The sequence below is a fragment of the Sus scrofa genome, chromosome 2 (genome assembly GCF_054392235.1).
Source record: "Sus scrofa isolate SSC_HxYL_T2T_F1_AM1 chromosome 2, Sscrofa_HxYL_maternal_Yorkshire_Landrace_v2.0, whole genome shotgun sequence".
Lineage (NCBI taxonomy): Eukaryota > Metazoa > Chordata > Mammalia > Artiodactyla > Suidae > Sus > Sus scrofa.
In genome coordinates this window covers 113,126,388-113,153,145 of record NC_139384.1, presented here as the reverse complement: position 1 = coordinate 113,153,145, position 26,758 = coordinate 113,126,388, and the positions used below count along the sequence as shown (strand labels likewise).

Genomic DNA, 26,758 nt, shown 5'->3' with positions numbered 1-26,758 from the left:
CAATTTTAATCTCTGAATATATATAATTACAGCTGGGAGGAGCTGGTATATAAAATTCTTAGTAATGGTTTTTTTAGGGTATGGAATTATAGGTGATTTTAGTTTTCTTCTTTCTATTTCTCTGTATTTTCTCAGTTTGTCTGCAGTGAACATTCTAGCGGACATTAACAGCATTCCATGACAGGGCTCTAATACCTCTGATGCTCATTATTCTTTAATATGAACTACTTGGATTTTTTTCAGAAACGTACTTTGATCTTTTGGGTGCTGCCACCAGTTCACTAACAGGAGTGATAAAGCTAAGTGTGAACTTCCCACATTTAAAAGAGTGCTAATTCATTCAACAGCCCAATTAAGTCACCACCTGATAACCAAATTCATTGCAAGGTATCAGACTCCAAACACCCTATTAATTAACTCTTCTGCTCTACATGAGCATACATATCCTGACTTTGTTAACTGAATCATGAAGTTTGTTTTTTTAAAACCAGCGATTTCCATATTATGTTGAAGGACAGTGAGTTGAAATAGCCTAAAAACTCATTATATTTTCAATTGAAAAACTCCTTGACTTAGAATTATGGGGACTTCACCATAATAAAGTATATTCAGTGTACACATACTAAATAATTATAGCTGTTTATTTGTCCTATTTCAACAGTTCTCAAATAACTTCTGTCTTCCCACAGTACTTTCTAGACAGAATTTAAACTATAAAATAGAAAGACAGGAAGCATAAGCATATAAGTTTGTACAACTGCTAATTAGACTAGACATTGGGAATAATCCAGCCCAGTGGTTCCCAATCCTCACTGGAACTTTGAGTCACCCAGCGTTTTTTAAAATATACAGATGCCTGAGCCCTATCACAGATCAACTGAATCAGGTTCTTAGGGTGGGGCTTGGGCATGGATAATTTTATAAACTAGTCACCTTTCTAAGCACTTTTACACCATCATTTAATACACCACCTCATGACATGTGTATTATTATCTTCTCAATTTTACTTGTGAGGAACTGAGGCTTAAGGAGGCAAACAGAAGTAAGTGGCAGATCCAGGATCAATCCAGACTGCATCACAGCCTGCATTATGCTATGCAGTTTCACAATCCTTCAAGCTATCTTCACAGAGATTGGAATATTGCCATATAACTCTTAGCCAGGATATATGCATTCAGAAGATATAGTCAGAAATGAATAAATGCAGAAAATGTAGACTGATTTTACAGAGAGCTAAAGGCAACAGTAAAATAGAAATGAAAGAAATTTTACAAAAGATACCCTCAAACAATGAAAATCAAGAGAGCATGGGAGTGCCCATCGTGGCTCAGTGGTTAATGAATCCGACTAGGAACCATGAGGTTGTGGGTTTGATCCCTGGCCTTGCTCAGTGGGTTAAGGATCCGGCATTGCCGTGAGCTGTGGTGTAAGTCGAAGACATGGCTCAGATCCCACGTTGCTGTGGCTCTGGTGTAGGCCGGCAGCTACAGCTCCAATTAGACCCCTAGCCTGGGAACCTCCATATGCCACGGGAGTGGCCCTAGAAAAAAAAAAAAAAAAAAAAAAAAAGAGAGAGAGAGAGAGAGAGAGAGAGAGAGAGCATGGTCTGAGGAGTTCCCTTGTGGTACAGTGGGTTAAGGATCCGGGTCATTGCTGCCATAAAAGTTTGATCTCTGGCCCTGGGAACTTCACATGCTGTGGGGCATGGCCAAAAAAAAAAAGAAAAAGAGAGAGAGAGAGAGCATGGTCTGGCTGATAGCGATCAGGATTGTGTTATCATTTATTGAGAGATTAAGCAACTTGCCCAGGACCACACAACTAGTAAGTGATAGAGCAGGGATCTGAATTGAGGAAATGTGGCAACCAAACCCAAGCGACTGGAAAAGAGGGGATGAGAAAACCAATCCAACTTAATGATCAAACTCACAAATATTTATCTAGGCCAAGTGTATAAAATGAAGCCTTCTTCCTCAACCTAAACTTGATTATCAATATCATCTGGTTTTGAATAAAATGCATATGAGAAAAATCAAAACTCCCTTAAGAACCTGACAATTAAGTGGGGGAGTTACAGTAGAAGCAAGATGAGATTCAGAAATTAGGTAAAGTGGGTTAAAAATAGGACTACAGCAGCTCAGGTTGTTGTGAAGGTATGGGTCTGATCTCCAGCCTGGTGCCTCCAGCCTGGTTGGCATTGTTGTAGCTGCGTCTCAGATAGAGGCTGCAGCTTGGATTCAATCCCTGGCCGGGAAAACTTCCATATGCCAGGGTTCGCCAATAAAAAAAATTACATAAGAAGTGAGATTGGATGTTCTTTAAAGTACCTTCCAACTGGTGAGGATTCTATGAATCTCTTTGCCTTATCAAAGTTTTGCTTTGAAAAATTAGAAAAGCTTCATAAGATACTAAACAAACCACAAGCACAGGGCTTCCAAGGAGAGAAAAGAACCTCTGCCTTAGGTGTTCTAACTCTGCATGAATTTGAACACCAAGTCAGCAAATCTGATTCCTTTTGTTAAGTATAGGAAGAACCAATTTAAATTGTATCATATTCAACTGTACAGTTGCTTTGAGTCCAGAAACTACTTGCATTGTAGAAACTAGAAATTCTCCTTCTTACCTAAATATCAATAAAGGGAGGCGAAAACCCTAACCAAAATATATTTAAGCTGTTCATGTGAGCAGATGGAAAGGATGCAGTGCTAGTTCTACAGAATACCTGATGGAGAATCTGGAGTTTGACTGCTTGTCTTCGATGGCATTTTCAAATTACTTTTAAAAGTAGGTCATATGTGCCTGCCCAAATTAGAAGACAATTCTCAAAGGACTACTGCTATGTTTTGAGAAATCTCTTTTGGAGCACAGGCAGCCTTGTCCCCAGAAAGGATTATTTGTAACAATCCTATCTTGCCTCCAACAGGACCAGAATGGGGTGGAGACACAGGATTCAACACCCTCTGGCTATTGTCTAGGGACCAATTACTATAGTCACAGCTAACTTAATGGGATCCTGAGTAATATCATTAAGGGCACAGTAGGCAATAAATGATTACAAAAAACCTTGTGAAATTCCCTAGGTATCTATGCCTAGTCTAACTCCCTTATCTAATACCATCTATGGATGCACAGATGACCTGGAAATGGAAACTAATAACTTCTAATTGAAAGAAATCTAACTTAAGCTTCTGTATACTGTTTATTGCATGATATATCTTAGTTCACACCTAGGGAATCTAAACTAGTTACTGTTAATCTCTTTGGAACTCTGACCTAACTCAGTCATTAGGTTTCACAATGCCTACTTGTGCTAAGTGAAATAGTATTTTAAAAACTCAGTTGAGGGAAAATAGTTTTTGTTGGGAGAATTTTACAACTTCTTAAGAGATGACTCAGGATGCCAAATGGAGTGAAGTTGTTGTTAAAATGCAGATTCTTGGCCACTTCCCAAACCTGCTAAATCCAAACCTTCAGGGCTAGAGCCTAGGGACCTAAATGTAAACAAGCTCCCTGGGGGATCCTTATGTACTTTAAAGTTTGAAAATTTCTGCCCTAGGTTATCGCCAAACCAAAACTAAAAATCACCTGTTACTACATAACGCTATAAAATGTTGAGGAATTCCCATTGTGGCTCAGTGGAAATGAATCCAACTAGGAACCATGAGGTTTCGGGTTTGAGCCCTGGCCTTGTTCAGTGGGTTAAGGATCTGGCGTTGCCGTGAGCTGTGGTGTAGGTCACAGACGCGGCTTGGGTCCTGTGTTGCTATGGCTATGGTGTGGGCCAGCAGCTGTAGCTCCAATTAGACCCCTGGCCTGGGAACTTCCATGTGCTGTAGGTGTGGCCCTAAAAAGCAAAAATAAATAAATAAATAAAAATAAAAAATATAAAATGTTGAACTTTTGGCACAACTTTAATTGGCTATAGGAAATCAGCACTTCTCAGTATTATAAAAATTCCTGTTACAATGTGACTTTCTCATATTTAGTGGCATGATTCAGCACGTAGCATAGATGCCACACAGCATTACTATAGAAATCTGGTCCATCCTGTTCAAGGCTGCTCCCCACCCCTTAACTGGTACTATGATTGGTATGTCCTGAACTTAATCACTGTCTTTCTCCTTTATCATATAAGCTCTCTCATCTTCTCTGAAGTAAAACCAATGTTAATTGGGAGTATCACATAAAAACCAGTATACTTTTCCCCTAAAAATATTTTAGATTTTTTATTTTTCTTTTCAGTGTATTTAATGACTGAATAGCACCATAACTTGTCTCTATGGGGGCAAGCCTCTTTGACCTCCTAATATTCTGCTTTTACATGGTATTCAAAAGTCTGTCTGAGCTAACACAATGACAAACAAACCTCAAGGATGAAATTGGCTTCTGCAGCCCAAGAGAAAGACCATGCCTCAAGGGATATGAGGCTAACGTCTCAGGCACATGAGAATTATTTTAACAAATCCAAAATGTAATCCTGTCCCGGGCAAAGAATTTTTTTTGCCTTTCAGAGAATATCAGAAGCCTGAAAATTTGTAAAACTATTAAAGAACTGGTAATGGCAAGAAACTTTTTTTTTATGGAAGTTTCCATGCTTGTTTGTTTTCCGGGAAGAAATAATAGCCAGCACAAACATTTGATGAAAACAACATTTATCTATCTAACTGAGCTCACACAGAAAATTGGAATGTACCTGTCAAAAAAAAAAAAAAAAAATAGGCACTAGAAATCAAACCTCTTTCACAAAGAAAATTCTCCCAATCAGACATCATTCAGCCTGGCTCCATTAGCGTCACTTCTCAAAAAGCAGAATTCTTAAATGGTATGAATCATAACAGCTGGCTTCCACCAACTGCCACTCCACAAGACAGGAAGCTGGTTGTCAATGGGTGGTAGGGTGTCACTGTCCAGGCAGCTCTGGCTGATGGTGGTGGGACCTGTGAAAGGAGCGGAAGCCCATCAAAGGAATTTTTTGCAGGTAGTAGCTTAGTAAATGATTCTTTTGCAAATTTTTTGCATTTTGACTATGATGCAAAAAAAGCTCTAGTAAATGTAATAGTCCACAGGGGTCTTTTTCTATCAGGGAAGGGATATAGGAAGTATGACTACAGTCCATTTTGCATTTATAATCAATATATAAACTAAATGGGAGTTCCCGTCGTGGCTCAGTGGTTAACGAATCTGACTAGGAACCATGAGGCTGCAGGTTTAATCCCTGGCCTTGCTCAGTGGGGTAAGGATCCGGCATTGCCGTAAGCTGTGGTGTAGGTCGAAGATGCAGCTGGGATCCCACATTGCTGTGGCTGTGGTATAGGCCGGCGGCTACAGCTCTGATTAGACCCCTAGCCTGGGAACCTCCATATGCCACGGGAGCGGCCCTAGAAAAGGCAAAAAGACCAAAAAAAAAAAAAAAAAAAAAAAAAAAAAAAATATATATATATATATATATATATATATATATATATATAAACTAAATGAAGACAGAGCACATTGGAATTACTGAGAAATAATCCATTTGCTTGGATAATAAGATTAAAAAGGAAATTCATTAGAATGCTACAGAAAATTTGTTTCTTTCTTGCAGAGATATTTAAAGTTAATTCTATAGGAGTTCCCATGTGGGGTAGCAGGTTAAGGATCCAGTGGCACTGTCTCTGCAGGGCTCAGGTCTCTGTTGAGGCAAGGGTTTGATCCCTGGCCTGGCACAATGGGTTAAGGATCCTGCATCACTGCAGCTGTGGTGTAGGTCACGGCTATGGCTCAGATTCAACCCCTGGACAGGAACTTCCATATGCCACAGGTGTGGCCAAAAATAAATAAATAAATAAATAAAGTTAATTCTATAAAGCTATAACAATCATGAAAATGTATGGTATTGGCAAAAGGATAGACACATGGATCTTTATTAAATAGAGTCCAGAAATAGACCCATATAAATACTATGGCCAATTGATTTCTGACATAGATGCAAAGGCAATTCAAGGGAGAAAAGACCACCTTTTTAACAAATGGTGTAAATATGTACACACACACAAAAATGAACCTAGATACTTATTTCACATCTTTTACAAAAATTAACTTGAAATATGACACAGACTTAAATGTAAATGTAAAACATTTAAGGAAAACATGGAAAATTTTTGTGACTTCGAGCTAGACAAAGAGTTCCTAGATATAACACCAAAAGCACTACCTTAAAAAAAAATTGATAAGTTGGACTTTACTAAAATTAAAAACTTGTTTTTCTCTACAGAACAATACATTTTGCTCAGTAAAAGATACTTCAAATGAATTAAAAAATAAGCCAGAGGCTGTGGGGAAAATTTATCTGCAAATCACATATCTGACAAAGAACTTGTATCTAAATTATATAAAGAATTTTCAAACCTCAACAATAAGAAGACAACTCAATTTAAAAAACTGACCAAAAATCTAAAAGGCCCTTCAACAAAGAAGATATAAGAATGACAAATAAGCATACAAAAAAGGTATCCTACATTATTATCTTTAGGGAAATTCAAACTAAAACCACAATGAGACACTAATATGCATCCCGTAAAATGACTAAAATTAAAAACAAAACCCAAAAAGTTGACAATACAAAGCATCGGTAAGTACACGGAGAAACCCATACTCTCAAAAAAAAAAAAAAAAAAAAAAAGTGGGATCGCCACTTAGGCAAAGAGTTTTCTAATTCTGTAACTATTCTATCCTGGAAGGGTCATGTTGGTACTTAAAACTCCCAAAATCCACTGCAACAGCAAAAGCTTCTAAAGAGTAGGCCATAACAGATCAAAAAATCAAATATGATACCTTAATAAATGGCTGACTGAAAACAAGTGTGATCAGGACAACTGCAATTCCAATTCTCTAAGTAAAAACAGAAAATCATCTCTGTTCATATGTATGATATATATACTTTCTATTTCTTGCGATATTATGTTCTGGAAACCATGTTATAAAGTGGGTGGTATTTTCCCATGGGAAAAAGTGAGATCATTGGGGATTGTGTTTTTGACCGAAGACTCATCAAATAAATCATATATATGAACAACATGCAACAAAAGCAAAAATATCACAACTGTAAATACTTATAATTTAAAATCATAAGATAAGCACTTTCAAATGGGCACCAATGCACATATTTATTATACCAAGTATTCCAACATATCACAAATTATCTATACCATACATCAAAACAGAATTAGCTTTCATAAATCTCATTGAAATCAATATGCTAGCTATCATAAACCAAAGTGGAATGGATCATTTTATTTACCTTCTAACTATTTAATAGAACATTTGGTATTTATGTGGAAGGAGTGATTCCAATGACTTAACTCTGGCTTTCAAGACCAAAAACAAAACCAACTCCCAACTGGTCTCCAAAAGTAGAACCAACTATTACTTTATTCTTTTTTTTTTGTCTTTTGTGTTTTTAGTGCCGCACCTGAGGGACATGTAGGTTCCCAGGCTAGGGGTCTAATCAGAGCTGTAGCCGCCGGTCTACACCACAACCACAGCAATGCCAGATCCAAGACGTATCTGCGACCTACACTACAGCTCACGGCAACATGGATCTTTAACCCACTGAGCGAGGCCAGGGATCGAACCCCAAACCTCATGGTTCCTCGTCAGAGTCATTTCCATTACACCATGACTGGAAGTCCACTTTCTTCTTAATTTTACTGCAACAACCTGACACATTCAGTATAATTCCTTAGAGGTACAACCATGTTCAAAGACAGAAGTGCTAAATTTGGAAAAGAAAATTTTAGGTTCTAACCAAGCTTTGTTACTTACTAACGTAGGTGATACATAGCCTCTCTGAGCTTCAGTTACCTTAAAGGTAAAATGAGTATGAAACAATGACTACCTCATAGTGTAGAGAGAAAATTCAAAGAGATAATATATCTTATTTGTTTTTAAAATGCAAAGCCCTATCTGGAATAAGCTATGATTAATTATTCAATATTGTTCTTGATGTTGATGGCATTTGGTCCACTATTAGCATGCTTTAAAGTGAAAAGCTGAGCAGATATTTTGAGCCCTCTAGTCCTTCTACCGCCTCAGTTTACTTAGAAATACATGTGCTTCTTTTCAGTACAAAACAGCATGGAAAGAGTAAGAGTTGTGAGGTCTCTTTTTACCACTCCTCTCATTCTCAAGAGTTTATCTGACACTTTTCTGGGCACTTTGCACTCTATTGAAAAGCCATGAAAACAATTATCATGTGGGAGAAAGGGACACTTCGGTCCCCATATTGTGCAATTCTGTGGACAGGATATTTTTTTCAATCAGTACAGAAGGAAAGAATTTTCTCAGTGTGCAGGAGAATTAAGCCTGAGCCTTTTTGCTTTCAAAGGACATATAACTTCATAGAGACTGCTCTTCAAGTGGGGAAAGATAAGAACGAAGAAGGAAAGAAGCCCCGAAAGGTATCAGTCAAGACTGGATACCTGTCTTAGGAAGCCAAAATTGTATTTTCCATACATCTGAAAGAAAGAGAGAGAACCTTACCTCCTTCACCTTCTACAAAGCACCACTGAGAGAAAGAAGGAATTTGAACTGAAGAAGGATGTGAGAGGGTTTAGCAGGAGGGGGTGCTTTTCTTCCTCCCAGATTACAAATTTTGAAAAGAACCAGGGGGTTCCTAAGAGGAGTGAAGAACTTTGGAGACTAAGAGAGTGCAGAGTTAGTAGGCTAGAGCTAGGACACCTTCCCCCAAGGTTGAGAAGGGGCAGAGGCTGCCAGTTCCAGGACGGGTACATTCCAAATCCACTGTTTTTTCAACTTCCCAGGACAGTACGTACTTGGATAGATGAGTTAGGCCTAGTACCCTAGTTCCCAAAGGAGCCTATACCTTTCAGGAAATCATGTAGACAATCATGATGAATGTTTCAGTGCCAAATAGTGACTAGGGAAGTTTCAGCCTCCCTTCTCATAATCTTTATCAATGCCACCCTCAACCCCACCACCGAATAAGCACATAATCTAAGTAAAACCAGTATGTTTGCTATGTAAACACAGTTGTTTTTTTTGTTTATTTGTTTTGTCTTTTTTTTTGCTATTTCTTGGGCTGCTCCCGCGGCATATAGAGGTTCCCAGGCTAGGGGTCGAATGGGAGCTGTAGCCACCGGCCTACACCAGAGTCACAGCAACACGGGATCCGAGCCGCGTCTGCAACCTACACCACAGCTCCTGGCAACGCCGGATCGTTAACCCACTGAGCAAGGGCAGGGACCGAACCTGCAACCTCATGGTTCCTAGTCGGATTCGTTAACCACTGCGCCACGACGGGAACTCCGTAAATACAGTTTTAACTCAGGTCCCCTGGTTCCTTCCATCTAGACTGCACCTAATCCCAAACCTTCCTAAAGGGAAATTCTCAAGAATAAACTATATATTGGAGTTCCCGTCATGGCACAGTGGTTAATGAATCCGACTAGGAACCATGAGGTTGCAGGTTCGATCCCTGGCCTTGCTCAATGGGTTAACGATCCGGCGTGGCCATGAGCTGTGGTGTAGGTTGCAGACTTGGCTCGGATCCCATGTTGCTCTAGTGTGGGCTGGTGGCTACAGCTCTGATTTGACCCCTAGCCTGGGAACCTCCATATGCTGCAGGAGAGGCCCAAGAAATGGCAAAAAGACAAAAAAAAAAAAAAAAAAAAAAAAAAAAAAGCTATATCACTCAATCATACAGTGAAATGGGGGCTCAGAGACAGATTTGGATGATGATAATAAATAATGCAATGTGACATGTCTTACACTTAAAATGGAATAGAGTAAAAAATAATCCCACATGATAGAACAATTGTTCAGCTTAAAAATCTGTGTTTTGGCAACGCATATTTACATTCCCCCATAAGTATTTCACTTTTATTTTCTGTAAATATTTAGTAAAGTTCCTTTAAAAGCATCTACTTCAGTTGTGTCCAAGGAAAGGAGATTTTTGAAGAGGGCTGGACAAAGTCTTGAAAGAAGAGCAACATAATGGTATAGGGTCAAACATGATGGGGGCAGGAGACATCAGGGAGAGAGAATTTCAAAGGAAAAGAAATTCCACCTGGAAATTCCAAAGAGCTTCTCTGCTCTCTAACTCTATAAATTTCTGTGTGCTCTTTTCATAACAGAAGCCACTGCCTGGTATTAAGACATTAGTAGAAACTGTTTTACAAATGGCTTTAAGAAATATCTCACAAAACTCCTAAGACATGTTATGAGACAGAATGGCCTTCAGCACTGGAAATCACTCAAGCAGAGACTGAAAACTAGAAAGCTGTAGGCTAACTCAGGCTCAGGGACTTTTTTAATGTCCACCAAATGTTTACTGAAATTTTTAGGTAAGTGCCAACAGATAAAAATCAGAGAGCTCATGTAAAAATCTTTGATTTACAGCTTTTCTTGAAAAATGAGAAGATCACCTGGAAACAATCAACCAGACCAGGAAATCACTGAACCCTGTAAACACTCCCTGCTTACCACAGGCCAGCACCTTTGTCCCTGTGGCATAGTATCTGGGCTGCTTTAATCGTTTCAGGTCCTAATGGTCCCTGAAGCCATCTGAATTGGTGACCTCAGCTCCAAAGGAGAAGTGAGAAATGGCCATTAAATACGTGGCAACTTGGAATGAGGGGTGGCCTAGCACTTAAAGGCCAGGGAAGGCCCTGATGTTGTTCACACAACCCCTGTCTGCATTGCACACTAGACATCAGAGATGGAGCTGGCCCCAAACCAGGTTACTTCCTTTTTGCCTTTTTCTTGCCCTGAATTATCATATAAGACAGAATTTCTTCTCAGTTATTAAATCCAAACAATAGCTGCTCAGTGTAGTGACCAGACAAACACTTCCAAGAGTCGATTCAGACCTGGCCTCTCCTGGTTGTAATAGGTTATGCAGGTTGCCTTTAAATTAACAGTATCTCACTTTCTTCATTCATATACTGAATGAGTTCAGCCAGAATAATCATTAAGATCACTTTTAATTGGCCTCCATCTATAGCACCTCTACTTATCTAGAATCTATTCAACCCTCAAGAAATGTTCAAGTTCTACACATCCACAAAACATCTCCAGAGAGTGATGATGTTTTCTCTGAAGTTTTAAGCTCATCACCACTACCACCCAAATTAGCATTTACTAATTTCTTTTTTCTGTTTTTTTAGGGCCTGCATATGGAAGTTCCCAGGATAGGGGTTAAATCAGAGTGTAGCTGCTGGCTTCCATCAGAGCCACAGCAACACAGAATCTGAGTAGCATCTGCGACCTACACTACAGATCATGGCACTGGCAGATCCTTAACCTCCTGAGTGAGGCCAGGGACAGAAACCACATCCTCATGGATACTACTCAGGTTTGTTACCCCTGAGCCACAATGGGAACTCCAACACTTACTAATTTTCCAGTCACCCTCCTTTGGATTTTTTGGTTCATTCCCCATATTCAAACAGAAAATCCCTTAAAATAAGAGACTTGCTGTTTAAGTTTTAAATCTTTCACAGCATTTTACATTTATTTAGCATTCAGTAAGTGTTTGTTAAACTGAATAATGACACAGAACATATCTATAAAATGGCAAGCTTCCCAAAGAGCACCTTTCATCAACTCCGTGAATTATCCTTATCAGTATCACAACTTGCCTGTTTGATTCAGGCAGGCATAATATGTACTATGCACTGAAGAGACACACAACTAGATTACCCTATTACTTTGTACACGGTCATGGCTTCCTTCCATAGTTGAAATGTTCGAAAGGGGAAAAATACAAACAAACAATAACTCGCTACAATAATATATTACTCAAAGATTAGGTTACTCACTAAAACAGGGCACGAGAAAACTTTTCCAACCACAATTAAGAAAAGAAATTCTATTAAGGGGCTACAGGTCAGACATTTGAAAACTAGAATGAAAACCACCCTTGCTCCTCCCCCACCCCTTGGATGTCATCAGAAGTTCTGAGTAAGAGGAGGCCAAGTGTAGATGCCATGTGGGTGGGGATTTACCCATCTTCATCAGAAAAGCAATGGGATACAGGTTTTACTTGTTCTGGTCAAACTCCCCCCCACCCCCGCCCCCCAAATAATTAAAGCTTTAGATATGTGGTCACACCTTCCCTATCAGTGTAAAGCAAACAGCAGAAAAGAATAATTCAAGTATAAAATTACTTCTCAAATTTGTGATTGCCTTAATTTTTTCAATGAATTTAAGATAACACTCTAGTAAAGTAAATTAACAAGTGTTAATCATGTTTAACTGCTAGCCAAATCTACTGGATTGAAATAAAGTCAGATTTAAAAATGCTCTCCTGTGATGCCACAACCCTTAATGCAGGCGTTTCCACTTAACTCATATACTATTGGAAGGAGAATTCCTTCCGTAATTTGTATTATGCACTTAAAATGCTTGAGGGTCCGAGTCAAGAGGTAATGTAGATTTAGGCTGGAGTATTTATTAAGGGGGCTGAGGAAATCATGATAAACTCCCACTTTCTGGAAAATCATAGCTCTATCCAATTGAAACGTATGGGAAATACTAATTAAGTACCTATAAATTTTTCTGGGGAATCCTTATAAAACGCAACAAGGTTTTACAATCTGAGGGAAACAAAAACCGTCTCAATTTTTTTAAAGTAATTTTCAAAAAACTGCCTTGCAACAATTTCAAGACTTTTAACGGTTTGTTTTCCTCCGGTGTTTCTGATCACCCAGTTAATTCATCCTCTCTGACTGGAAGCCTGTGTCGGTCCATCCACACGCAGCCTGAAGAGGGCCGGTGATTAGGCTCCTTGGTTTAGCCACGCCTACACGCGGAGCATCGCGAGGAATGGAAAGCACGTCCAGCCTCCGCACCCCCTCACACACCCATCTCCTCCACCTAACATCAATTGCTTAAACTCTAGCAAGGTTCTCCTACATCCCTGTCAAATGAAATGGACAGAACCCAAACGAACCAGAGAACCATGTCCATGCTTCTCTTAATTTAGGTCAAGGACACTTATACCCTTCTAACAACCCTTTGAAAGGAGATGTCATCTCAACCCTAAGCACCTCTCCAAGTCCCATAAAAAGCACAACCCTGCCCCCACGGCGAACTCCAGATTATTTTTCTCTGGATCACAAGAGGGCATGGCGTGGAAAAAAAAAACCTTTAAATTCTGTTTTCTATAATACCATGCCCATCGCACTAAGGAGATTTAAGGCATGGTGTTGTTGTACTTAAGATGCTCCACACAATCTAGCACAAATCTTAAAGCCAAGGGCTAAATCACTAACTTCAGATTTAGGGCGAAATGACGAAGAAGGGCGTCCTCCCCAATTTCATCCGCTCAATACTAGCGCTAAATTTTGAGGAGAGACTCTCCAGTGACTCCGCCTACTACGACCTCCCTCACCAGCAAGCCCCCTACTCCACAAGCTAACCCAGCCCGTCGGGGGACAAAGTCCTTACTAGGCTTACTTGGCCACTTATTTTGGGTGGGGATCCTCTTCTCCAAGGACCACCAGCGCAGGAAATATTCCCCCCACACTCCCGACTCTCCACTACTCTCCCCCCAAGGGGCGGAGCTCCGACTCCAGGTAACAGGACCAGGCAACCTGGGCACCCAATTAGCAGGGGATCCCCCAAACGAGCCTGGCCAATCGCGACCGGTGAGCCAAGACGACCAGACGTGACGTCAGGTGTGATTAAGTTGGCGCGTCACCCCAACGTCAGCCTCTCACCTCTCGGACGTCCCGTCCCGGGAGCAAAACTCCAGCGACTTTGGGCTCCGCCCCTGTGAGAGTGGAGGGCGGCCAATGAGGGAGGCTCCGAGGGGAACTGGGACCAATGAGACGAGCCCGGGGCGGGGCGCGAGGCCGGAGGGTGGGGCGGGTGGCGGCGGTGGCAGCCCGAGGTCTGGCTGCGCGCAGTATATGACAGTACGTCAGCAGCGGGATGGCCGTAGCTGTGGCGGCGGCTGCAGAAGCCCGAGCAGCCGCGGCCGCAGTGGAGGCTAGAGCCCGAGCGGCGTCGGCGGCGGCACCCGGGGGAGTTTAAGATGGCGGCAGGGGGGGCGGCGGGCCTGCGGGAGGAGCAGCGCTACGGGCTGTCGTGCGGGAGACTTGGACAGGACAACATCACCGTACTGCATGTGAAGCTCACCGAGACGGCGATCCGCGCGCTCGAGACCTACCAGAGCCACAAGGTGAGCTGGGCGGTCGGCCGACCGGCCGGGCTTAGGGAGGAAAAGGGCGTCCCTCACTGACCCACCGCGCCTCCTCTTGTCTTGGCACCTGGCTTGGGGCCGGCGGAGCGGTGGCTTGCCGCGGCTGCCGTCAGCGCCCGCGGCGGCAGAGCTGGGCAGGGCCGGGCAGAGTAGCTAACGCCGCCGTCCCGGGCCAGCCGGGCGCCGGGGCGTTGGAAGCGGGCGGGCGGGCGGCCCCTGGCGGCGGGGCCGAGGCAGCCGCAGCCGCGGTTCCGCTGCGCTGCCGCTGCGGGACTTTCCGACGGCGCCCGCGGGTTTTCTGCCTTTTCTGTCCCAACGGGAAAGAAAGGCACCAGGGAGACAAGTGAGATGGCTGTGCTGCCCATGGCGGCGGGGCGGGGGTTGGGGGGGGAGGGCAGCCTTCGGTAACGACTTACAAGAGGACTCGCAGGCACTTGGCGTTCGCGGTTTGAGGGTACCACCGTGGATCCGAAAAGTCAGGGACACTGGCCCTCCGCGTATGAATGTGGGACACACATTGTACTCAGGGACTTGGGGACACAGGCGCTTCGCGAAGGTTGGGGGGGCACACCGTGTACTCTCAAAGGCTGAGACACGGACGCTTGGCGTGCCAGGGAGGAGGGGGACACACCTTGCACTTCCAGGGACTCGAGTACACGGGCGCTTCGCGTTCCCAGAGACACAGCACGGAGTACCGGGAATCACACACACCCAGCGCTCAGCCGGGAGCACAGACTTCGGTTACTGAGGAGAGCGATTCTCCGTGGTTCCTTATACCCGAAAGCCGCGTCGCGTCTGAGGCAGACTCACCGACCGGGAGACGTGGAGCCGGGGCGGGGGGAATACACTGCATCCCCGGCAGACTCGGGTTTCGCACTCTCCGGCGCATCCCGGACACACACACAACTCGAGCACCGCAAAGGCTCACTTACTCGGCAATTGGAGAACAAACCCAGGGACACGTTTTCATGCTGGGAAGGGGAAAAAAAAAAAGTGAAGGAGAGAGTAGGAGACATAGCGAAGAGACTCCGCAACGGAGTGCCTGGGCAAGCCGTTTATGGACATGCAGTACTGTGTATGGGCGAGGGAGACGGGAGTGAGTAGACGCATCGCGCAAGGGGAGGAATATACCATTTGAGGGGCCGGTAGCATTTGCTCTGAGAAGAGAGCCAGTCGGAGGAGAGAACCCGCAAGGCGTCCCGACAATTAATCGAGTCCATACCAAGGAAAGAAGCTCCGAGGAACTGATCTCATAAAACAGGCAGAGAGGGCCAGAGGGACACCCAGACGCAGAGTCATAGTTATTCAGATAAAAGTGGAGAAAGGAATTAACATCTGTTGAGCTCCCACTAGTGCCAGGCACTTTAAATGCTTAAATGGAAGGCATGAGTTGGAGGCAAAACCGCACAAATGTGAACCTGGGCCAAGGGAGACTTAACCTTCAGAGAGGCCCCCTACATAAGCCTCCACACAGGAAGAGGCACACAGTTGTACACAGTTTGATGAATACATGAATTCACATGATAGTGTACATGTAAACAGCAGGAGAGACTCAGAGATGAGTGTGCCCTCAAGATGGTACTCATAGAATTGAGTGGACACATGGATGTACATTCCAGGGCATATGTGTTATTTCTCCAACCCCCCCCCCCCCCCCCCGCAAGAAGCACAGGGTAGAAACACTCAGACTTGAGAGTGTAGGAAGGAGTGCAGACACAGGGAGAAAGATAACTTTTCCTCCACACCATGAAATCTCAGGGGGAAAAAAGGTCTCAAGTGTGACTGGTAGGTCAGTGTACACTCAGCAATAGGAAAACAAGAAGACACAAATAAATCTCATGTGTCAATAGCTACTCCCAGACAGGGAAGAGGCCAGCACCACCATGGAGTGGGAGGCCCATATGGGGGAAGCAAGACAGGTAGACAGAGCTATGGGGCAGACACTGAAGCAAAACTCAGCCCTCTCTGCAAGATGGAAAGATAAGCTTACCTCTTCCAAGAGGAGAGCATGGGAAGGAATGACAATGGGAAGAAGGTAGGTCAGGGTGTATAAAGAGAAAAATGCTCAGGCTGGAAAAGAAGAAGGCAGCAGGAGGAGGCCAACCTCCAGTCAGAAACAGACCTACAGAGCAGATAAAGAATGACACACAGGGGTGGGGATAGGCATCTATTGGTCAGCCAGCCACCTTGAGGGGACAACTGACAAACTGTACAGCTGATTACAGCAAGATTGACAGACACTGTATGTTTGACAGGGAAGAGGTGGGTAAGAGGTTCACACAGGGAAGGAATGGTACCCAGGGAGAGTGAGGTGACAGGCCCCCAGTGCTCACTGTTCTGCCCAGGAAGAGAGTGCTATTTGTTTTCCTACTTTCCTTTCTGCCTCCTACACCTTAGTGTTTACAAACTTGGGATTAAAATTGGAATGATTTTTCATTTATACTCCAATAAAATTAAATTTAATTTTTTTAAATTGTAATGCTTTGACTATAAAAGCCCCCACATTTATATACTAGTATTTTCTAAGAGATGATCAAAAATTCTTCCTCTTCCAACCCACCACTTAGTTCTTGATTTTTTAATTTTTAAAAAGTTATAGTCAAAGTTACTGAAATCAATGGCTTTTCCTTTCTCCTGACTACTTCTATTGCCTACTAATACATTACTTCTGGGTTTCCATCTTTGTGCAGGCAAATCAATGGGTCTAGTCAATCTGTACAGAGGCAGAGAAAGGAAAGGGAGAAGACCTCAAAGTCCTTTTATCCTTCTGATTATGGACACAGGTAGATTAAGGTATTCCTTGGATCCCTTTTCTTCTGAAAAGCTGGCAGTAGAAACAGTAAGTAGTATGCAGGGAGAGGAGAAAGAAATAAGCTGATTGGGCCTTTGCAGTTGAACACTGCCTTGTTTCTGACTTAACCAGTTCCTTTCCCCAGGCCTGTCGCTTAGGTCACAAAAGCACTTTTTACGGTGCTTGGAAAAGCAGGAATTGAGGTGGGACTGTTAACTTCAGATGGCTGAAAGGTGGGAAGAGACTGAAGAAAAAGAAATGAGATACTATTGGTACTTACCACAGTAACCTCTGGTGTGTTCAGCTAAGCCTCCCTCCAGTGTGTCCTCAGTGCCCCTCCTCCAGACTAGGGCCAGACCAGGGCTCCCCAATCAACACAGTAATTTGCCAGAAGCAGGATATGGCTGAGCTTTTATCCTCCAGTAGGATACATAACTTGGTTTTTCACACTTTCTTTCCTTATCAAAGTAGAGCTCCTAACATTAAATTGTAGTTGTTTGGAAATATGTTGGCATTGGCTAATTGGAAAGAAGTTTCTGGTGGTTAAGCCCATTCTTGGGAGGGGTTTGGTGAGGGAGTCAGGGTAGGGGAAATGGCTTTAGCTTCTCATATAAAACTCCCCCTGCCATAACTCTGCTTAGATAGGAAGGTGCTTGATGCTTGACAAGTGGCTTTGGCCTGTATAAGTTTATGACTTATTCCTCCTCTTCTAATGACTATCTAAGAGCCAGAAATTTCAACAGGTTAATTTCCTAAATTAAGCATCAGAGTTATTTTTATCCATATTATTTTGTCCATTGGATTTGCTCTCCTAAATTAATCCACTTCAAGGAGGTAAATGTAGGAATTTTAGGAAACTATGATTTGGGCTAAATACAGAAGTTCTTTAGATATATTTGAGCAAATATCTTAAATTATTAGAGTTCATGGAAACAGAATCTTTCATTGGAAACAATTCCTTACTGTTTCAAAAGACAAACCTAAATGACCTAGAAAACTCAAGTTTTCTATTTTTAGAGAAAAAAAATGAAGAATGCTAACTTGGGAATCTTTTAAACAGGGACTAGGCTAAGAGATAGAGACATTTTGAGTCCAGGAATAGGAGTTGTAATTCCAGTAAATATCTCCTAAAAGTTGCTTTTCATTCTGTTTGAATACAGAAACAGTTTCAAGTTAATTATATATAAGAAAAAAGTATTAACTGGAAAGTTATTTTCATGGTTTGCAGAATGAACTCAAACATAAAAATACAGATATTTAGTATGTATTGCAAAGCTACTTTTTTTCTGTAAATAATTTTGAATAAAGGTACAAGTTACTAAATAAGATCACATATTACAACTTTATAGTCATTCTAAATTGATGTCTGAATTTGTGTTCTATATAAGCCCTGCATTTTTTAAGTGAGCATATATTACTGTAATTACATACTTCTCCCAAATGTATCCTAAAACTATTTAAATCTCAAAATTCTAACATTTTGTCTTAGCTAATTTCTTCCATAATGTGTAGCTGGCTTTATCGTGACATTTGAGTAACTCATTTTGTAGTAACAAAAATCTTATCAAAATATTGTTTTCAGATTCTGTCATTGCTGAACCTAATTTTTTTTTTTTAATGTTTACTCAAAATTTCAAAAATGGTGGCTCAAATAATATTCTCCTCTTTACCTGACTCTAAAAAAGTCTTGCATAGATGGGTCTGGGGGCAGGGAGCATTCATTCTCTATGCCTGAAGATGAGAAAGGAGATGCCTTTAAGAAGGATTTTGTTAACACATTCTCATGTCAACTCCAATTATTGGCTTTAAATAATTTTTCCTGTTTCATTAGTGTCTTGTAGGCAAATAATAGTGTTTTGAAAATTTGTACAAATACGCTTGTATCTAATTTTGCATAAGGAACTCGATCTCTCAGTATTATCAGATGCTGTTATTTCCAAACAAAGCATAAAAAAGTCTTATTTAATTAAATCTCCAAAGTTACTGTCCTTTACCAGAGTTACCTTTAATGTGTTCTGTGATCTTTTAAAATCACTGTTCCCACAGGTCATGGGATAGGTGATCTGCTCTCCTTCCCTTTGTTTCTACCAAGTGAACTTATCAGCTTTTGATTCATTGTGGTTTAAGGCACAAAAAGTCTTATACCTTACTTTTCCCTAACTTCCTTTTTGTGCCTGCCCTCAAACAATTTTGATTGTGTACCTGTGTGTTCCTTCTATAATCTGCTTTATAAATACAGAAAACTCTGTTCACCTTAAGGCACCACTGAAGCATCCAGATCTGCCAGCACAGAGCTGCCAGCGCTGCTGACATGTTTACTAAGTACAACAATGGGGTTTGCCTTACCCGATTCCTTTTGTTGCAGTTTTTAAAGATAGTCGGTTTAAATTTAAATAAGTTAATTTTACTGAGTGTAACTTAGATACATCTTCATCAGATTGAACTTGATCTTAAATGCTTTTTATCAAGTGAGGTCAAGTTTGTACCTCATTTTGCAATAAGTGTTTGAAAAGTTTATTCAAATAATCAGGTGTTCGGGTGCAAAGAAGAGTACTCCTCCTAATGAAAAGCAGTAGCCAGATTGCCTAAAGAGATAGACAGGGAACCTTGGCACCAGAATTGAGAAAAGAAAGAAAGAACATATGTGAAGGATTGGAACATGTTCAAGAAAAGAATTTAAAAGGAAAGGGGCGTAGAATTCTTGGAATGACTTACTGGAAAGCTTATCAAGGACAATCACCAGATCCAACCTTTCCATTTGCTCCATTTGCACTTGTAAAGAACTATGGAAGCTGTGCTCCTAGTGCTTATTAGGTAATTTGTGATAAAGCCAGCAGAGTGAGGAAAATAAGATTTTAGGACTACAGAGAAGCTCAGGAACCTGGCACCAGAGTTTAGCCCAGTTATTTGCCAGTTAGGGTCGAATGTATTTGGGAGTATTTGAGAAGATGTCCCTGAAATGTGCTGATATGGACGTTTCTGCATATAAGATGAGCTAAGTTTTAGAATAAAGAAAACAGTATGTATATAACCACACATTTAATTCTCCTGCATACCTCAGCTCCATACGACATTTCCCATGACTTAATGTAAAAATCTAGAAAAGCAGGTCTGGAGTAGAATCCAAAAAAGCATAATGACTGTGTCTCTACAGCCCAAATGAGTCAGTTAGGTTTTACCAAAGAGAATTGTTCTTTCTTTACTTTTCCTTAATTTTCTTTTATTTCCTTCCCTCCCTTCCTTCTAATTTATCTACTGTATGTAATTTCTGCTGTGGCATTATGGCACTTGAAAGCCCTGTTAAATCTTTACAAAGAACTGGTCTAAGGACCTCCACTAATAGTTTGCCAGCAAAGGCCAAATCTAGAATTTCCATGGTTAGCAGTTTAATACAGGATATAAAAAGAGAAAATCTTATTAGACTACATGTTCCTTAAAGATTCATGAATCAAATTAGCACAAGCTTCTTTCTGGTTGGGGATCCCACATGTTTATTAGTCTAAAAAGCATCTGTGGGTCTTAAAGGATTTAAACAGGCAGAGACTAGATGGGGAACCACATCTCTAGCAGAGGGAATGGCACAGGCAAGAAAAAGACAGCAGTAGAAAAGCCAGAGCAGGCTTTGAGAATTGCAAGGAAGACCCTATTGCACTTGGAGTATGGGAGAAAACAGAGTTGGATTTAAGAGAGGGAAGGGAGACTGGAGCAGGTTAGAGGATTCTCTCAAAACTGGTGAGACATTGAGTAGAAATTTAAGGTGATTTGACTAATGCTTTAGGATTATTCAGGCCTCAGTATGCATGACAAACATAAGATGAAGCTGGAAGGAAGTAAACAACTTAGGAAGAAGTATGTAGTCCAGGCTAGAGATGAGTGGAATCTAAACTAGGATATTAGTGGGAGACAAGACAGTACAGATAAATAGAGTCTATAGAATTTAACAGGTTTTATAGGAATAGGGTTAAATTGAGATTTCTGACCATCAGCACTAGGAGGGGGTACCCTTAATAGAAAAAGGAAAGTCAGAAGCAGTTGGTGGGGGGCCGGGAGGTACAGATAAAATACCATTTTTGTGAACATTCACTCAGTCTTCTGTTTAGTGACCAGGAGACTTAGGTTTGATTAGATGTTTTATATTTAAGAAGTATATTTGGGTCTGAGACTAGACCAGAACAATGCCATATTATTTACGTGTCTCAAACTTTTCCATTTGGATGGAAATTTGGGGGATTGATGATGTTTTGGGGGAAGTTGAAATTACTATGTGGGAGAAATTTTGGTTTTGAACAGGGGTTTGTATTTTTATAGGCTTTCTTTATTCAGTAACCTCAATAAATGTACTTAAGACTGTCACAGAGTAGATAATATGAAAATCAAATTTGATTTTAACATGAAAATCAGACCTTCTGTGGTTCCTGTCCTGAGTGATTATTGAATCATTAAGTAACTCACTATAATGTTCTTGGATTTACAGTTCAAGGATCATTTTGAAAATGCTAACTTTCTAATAAGATTCTCTGAGATACTCTAGCATATAGTGATGCTTACCTATCAACTTAAGTGTTAGTATGTTTTTAAAAAACATGTACTTAGTATCATGGCTTTTGGTTTTCACTGTTGGAAACCATGATGCCTCAGAAAACTAGAAAACATCCATGTGGTAAAAACTCAATTAAGTGTCTTAAGATATTTTTCTTTAACAAAAGAATAAGAGATAGTAGTCAGAATTATAACTATCAAATATTCATTTATTCATTTAGCCAACATTTATTTATCTTCTGACATGTGCCGGGCATAGAACTAGGCACTGGAGATAGAAAGCTGAATTAAGTCACAGATGGACCCTGACATCAAGAAAGTGCTCATGCTTTAGTAGAAACAAGCAGACATTTTTTTAAAAAGTATATAAATGCAATAAAATCTGTGTGCAAGTAGACACCTAAAGAGAGAAGGATTATGTTTGAGGTTGTGTCTGAGAAGTAGAGTCTGATTTTTCGTTTCCCATCCTCTGCTCGGCTCACTCCAGTTGTGTTGTGTGTCTGTCACACCCCTGAGAATACACCTGACTAGTTTCCTTGCTGTCGAATCCAGTGGTCATCTCTCTGTACCTGTCTTACCTGACCTCAGCATCATAGCATCCCGTTAACTATGGGGAAATCTTTCCCGATTTTCCTCCCACTTCCCTGCCCATTCTTAGTCTCCTTTGCTGATTATCTTCTGCGTGACTGACCTATGAATGTTAGAGACCCCAGCTATCTTCTCTTTATCTGTTCACTTCACTAGGTGAGTTAATTTAGTCCTATGGATTTAAATGTCATCTGTATGTTAATGACTTCCAAATATTTATCTCCAGCTTTGACCTTCCTCCATTTCCAGGCACTAATTTCCAACACCTCATCTTTTAATCAATGTTGAATCTAACATACGGCACAAAGGAACCTTTCCACAGAAACGAAAATCATGGACTTGGAGAATAGACTTGTGGTTGCCAAGGGAGGAGAGGAGGGACTGGGAGGGACTGGGAGCTTGGGGTAAATAGATGCAGACTATTGCCTTTGGCATGGATTAGCAATGAGATCCTGCTGTGTAGCACTGGGAACCCTGTCTAGTCACTTATGATGGATCACATAATGTGAGAAAAAAGAGTGTATACATGTATGTGTAACTGGGTCACCATGCTGTACAGTAGAAATATATGTATATATATATATATATATATAAATAAATGGTAAAAAAAAAAGTTTAACAGGTTATCTCAAACTTAGCAAACCCAAACACAGTTGTTGATTTCACTCCTCAGACCTGCATCTTCATGACTGTTCTCCATCTCAGTAAGTGGCAACACTTGTCTCTAGTTACCTATTAATTTGCCAGTATTCCTTGATTTCAATCCTCTTTTCTTAGTTGATCCATCAGCAAGTTCTGTCATTCTTCAAACATCTGAAATCTAACCTCATCCATCACCACCCCTCCAGTCCCAGCCACCATCATCTCTCTTAAGGACCACTGCCATGGACTTACAGCCAGCCCCCAAGCTTCCGCTCATCCCCCAATAATCCATTCTCCACATAGCAGCAAGATTCATCTTTTTAAAACATTGTAATCATTTAGTTTCCAAGTTTCAAGCCTTCTAATGGCTCCCTTTATTTTAGATGCTTCATTTTATAAATTTCTAATATTTAAAAAATAATCTCCATCTTACAACCCAGGTTTATTTTGCTGCTTCTCTTTCTGCTTCACTAGATATCGTGGTCCCATATAACAAATCTTCATTTGTATTTAGAGTCAGATTTGACATGTAAACTTATTACACAATTATAAAGTCCACATTAATCTCTCTCTTGGAAAAAAACGAGATTTTATGCTTCAAGAATTGTTTTTTTGTTTGTTTGTTTGTTTGTTTTTGTATTTTCAGGGCTGCACCTGTGGCATATGGATGTTCCCAGGCTAGAGATCTAATTGGAGCTGTAGCTGCCATCCTATGCCATAGCCACAGTAATGCCAGATCCAAGCTGTGTCTGCGACCTACACCACAGCTCATGGCAACGCCAGATCCTTAACCCAGTGAGCGAGGCCAGGGATCGAGGCCAGGGATCGAACCCGCAATCCATAGTTCCTAGTCGGATTCATTAACCACTGAGCCACAATGGGAACTCCTGCTTCAAGAATTGTTATAAAGGCTGGTTCACAGTGACTAACTTTAACTAGCTTTTGATGAAAGTTGAATATATTTAATTTCTTCAGGATTAACTATCTGATTTCCTCTGCTATTTTCTGCTTTAGCTCCATCTTTTTTTTCTTCCTCTTTTCTCCCTTCATATATGTAGATATTACAGTGGTTAAAATGTAATTATTGGATAGTCTTTGGTTTCTTTATCAGGTGATATTTTAAGGAGCAGAATTAAATGACTTCATAAAAAAATTATAACCACACATTCTTAAAATGGTAAAGTATACCTCTTTTAGGAAAGAATGATTTATCTTATACTATATCCCAGAATAAATCATAAATAATTTTTACTATTTATTTACATAAGAACAAATTCATGTGCCTGATACATGTGCCAAATCCATGTATCCTTAAGCTTTAGTGAAAGACAAAAACAATTATCCTTCAAAAAGCTATCAGTTCTTAATTCTCTAGCTTTCAGATATTTCACATTTTATATAACTACTGTTGAGGAGGAGAAAAGCTAGCTGTATAGAGTGATGGGCAAGAGCATAGTTTGTTATTGTTGTTGTTATTTTCTACTTGTCTTTTTGCCTTTTCTAGGGCCGCTCCCCCACCATATGGAGGTTCCCAGACTAGGGGTCCATTCGGAGCCATAGTCACCAGCCTACGCCAGAGCCTCAGCAATGCAGGATCCGAGCCGCATCTGCGACCTGCACCACAGCTCACGGCAAAGCCAGATCCTTAACCCACTGAGCAAGGGCAGGGACCGAACCCGCAACCTCATGGTTCCTAGTTGGATTGGTTAACCACTGCGCCAGGACAGGAACTCCAAGAGCACACTTCTTAAAGTGATACAGGCCAGGGTTTGAGCTCCAGGTCACTTACTAGCTGGTGTAACTTTAGGTGATTCACAGGATTTACATGAGAAGTAGAAATACTAGTATCTACCCCTCAAGGGTGTATTGGGAATTCCCAGAGGTGATAGTAAAAATGATTACACTGGCCTGACACATTTTAAGCACTCAATAAATAGTAACTAGGTAGCTATGATCATTTCCTAAAACAATCTCACCTAAAGCAGTCATGTGGCCCATCACCATTTATAGAAAGTTTTCTGGTTTTGATAAAGTTCCAAAATTATATTTGACTTTGGAATTATTTTTTCACTCTTATCATGACTTATAATGCAGCCTAGATACTCAGATAAATACTAAGTATTTAATAAATGCCTATAGGTTATTTTAAATAATTCAAGAGTTAACTTTGGGTTGAATCAAAGCTCCATGATGGGCTCAGAAGGGAAACTGAAGGTATTACAAGTATGTCTCTAACCTCAGGCAATACAATTAGAAAGATCTCTATAATGTGTTTCTTAGAGAAATCACTTTTTCTAACCCCAGAATGCTATTTCTTGTGGTTATATATTGACAAAAACAATTGTGACTGATAGAGAAAAAGCAACCATAGGTTTAAGTTGTCTATGTGGAAGATCAGTATGTAAATAATCAAGAGAAGGTTATAACCACTTTTATAGGATAAGTAATTTTCTTTCATTTATCTCCAAAGAAACCTGAGGTTTGCTCCTTTTCTCCCACCCTAAAAGAATCATGTCAGAAATTAATATTACTCAGTACAATTAAGATCACTTAGTAAAATTACTTAGTAAATTATAGTCCTGATACAGTGTGAGGAATAGTCCCTGAAAATAAGTGGACATAGATTTATTTGGTCATAGAGCAATTTTTGTTGCATTAGAATTGGCTTATAATGACAGAGGTTAAGACTAACCAAACTTTTTAGCATTTTGGTATTGTCTATACTTTTATTCTAAGCTTAAGAATGCCCTACATTTCTTAAGAAATATAGAGGGTTAATTCAAAGAACTCTGAAAGCAGTGAACCAACTAAGAGTTTAGCAGAATCTTTTGATGCAAAACATCACCTTTATCCGGTTGTTAAATCATTTGTCAAAAAGAATTTCCGTAGTCACTTCCAGCCTGCATTGTGTTTCTTGGATGGATGAAGATTCTACATCACCATCTTATATATATATAGCTTGGCTACTCTTCAGTTAAACCCTACAATTACTTGATTTTCAAAAGAGCTACTTGGTGCAAATATTTAATTAAAGCTAAAAATCAAACGTTGAAGTCCTATTGAAACTCATTTGTAGTGGAAATGTACTTAGTAAGTTAAACATTATTCTAAAACATGCCATATCATATTTGGCCACCTGTAATTACATTGTCTTTTAAAATCCAATTGCATTAAAAAATATATAGTGAGTTGAGGTTATGTTTGTGTAGTTAAAGTTAGACTAAAAAACATTTAGATGGAAAACTAACATGCTTGAGACACTTGCTTATAATGGTATTGACTTTTAGAACTTATTCCTGGTACCTTGCCCATTAACACAGTGGTCAGATGCATAGTAATTGGTGTAGCATTCTAGCTGTCTCCTCTTGTTGCAGTTTTTAAAACATTCAGCAACTGTAGCCTAGTATCTGACATCTTCTTGTCTAAAATTGGGGTTTAAAATCAATAAAATATTTGAAATTCTCTTATGTATTTTCTCTTCTAAATTGTCAGATATCTCAAAGGAGTTTTTCAGTAGCAGTGATCCTATTTTGTCCTGTTTGGATAAGTACCCACAACTATGTAGATGAGGGTTTTATTTTTTTAATGAAAAATGTTAACCTAGATATATATATAATGTGTGGGGGGGGGGGGGTCCTTATAGCAAAAAGAAGAAGATAGACAAGAAAGAGACAAACCTATTTTTTGTCTTTTGTCTTTTTTTTTTTTTTTTTTTTTTTTAAGAGCCGCACCCATGGCATATGGAGGCTCCCAGGCTAGGGGTCTAATGCGGAGCTGTTGCTGCCAGCCTACACCAGAGCCACAGCAATGCCAGATCCGATCTGTGTCTGCAACCTACACCACAGATCAAGCCAATGCCATATCCTTAATCCACTGAGCAAGGCCAGGGATCGAAGCCTCAACCTCATGGCGGATTCATTTCCACTGCACCACGATGGGAACTCCTACTTTTTAGTTTTTATATAATGAGAAACTGAACCTTGGAAATTGTAATG

The 26,758-nt window shown here is 40.6% G+C and overlaps 2 protein-coding genes across 5 annotated transcripts in view; one reads left to right on the top strand and one right to left on the bottom strand.

Annotated features, from left to right (window-relative positions):
* The window catches only part of LOC146405651 (uncharacterized), a 467,211-nt gene that overhangs the window by 350,057 nt on the left and 90,396 nt on the right, over positions 1 to 26,758 (bottom strand). The window lies entirely within an intron of this gene.
* The window catches only part of ELL2 (elongation factor for RNA polymerase II 2), a 72,408-nt gene continuing 59,533 nt past the window's right edge, over positions 13,884 to 26,758 (top strand). For all 4 annotated transcript variants that reach the window (XR_014838391.1, XR_014838393.1, XR_014838392.1 and 1 more), the window contains exon 1: positions 13,884 to 14,182. Coding sequence is in view for 1 of the 4 variants with exons in the window: in XM_003123796.6 (XP_003123844.2) it covers positions 14,036 to 14,182 (147 nt within the window). In the remaining 3 variants the exon portion in view is untranslated. The remainder of the gene's footprint in view (positions 14,183 to 26,758) is intronic.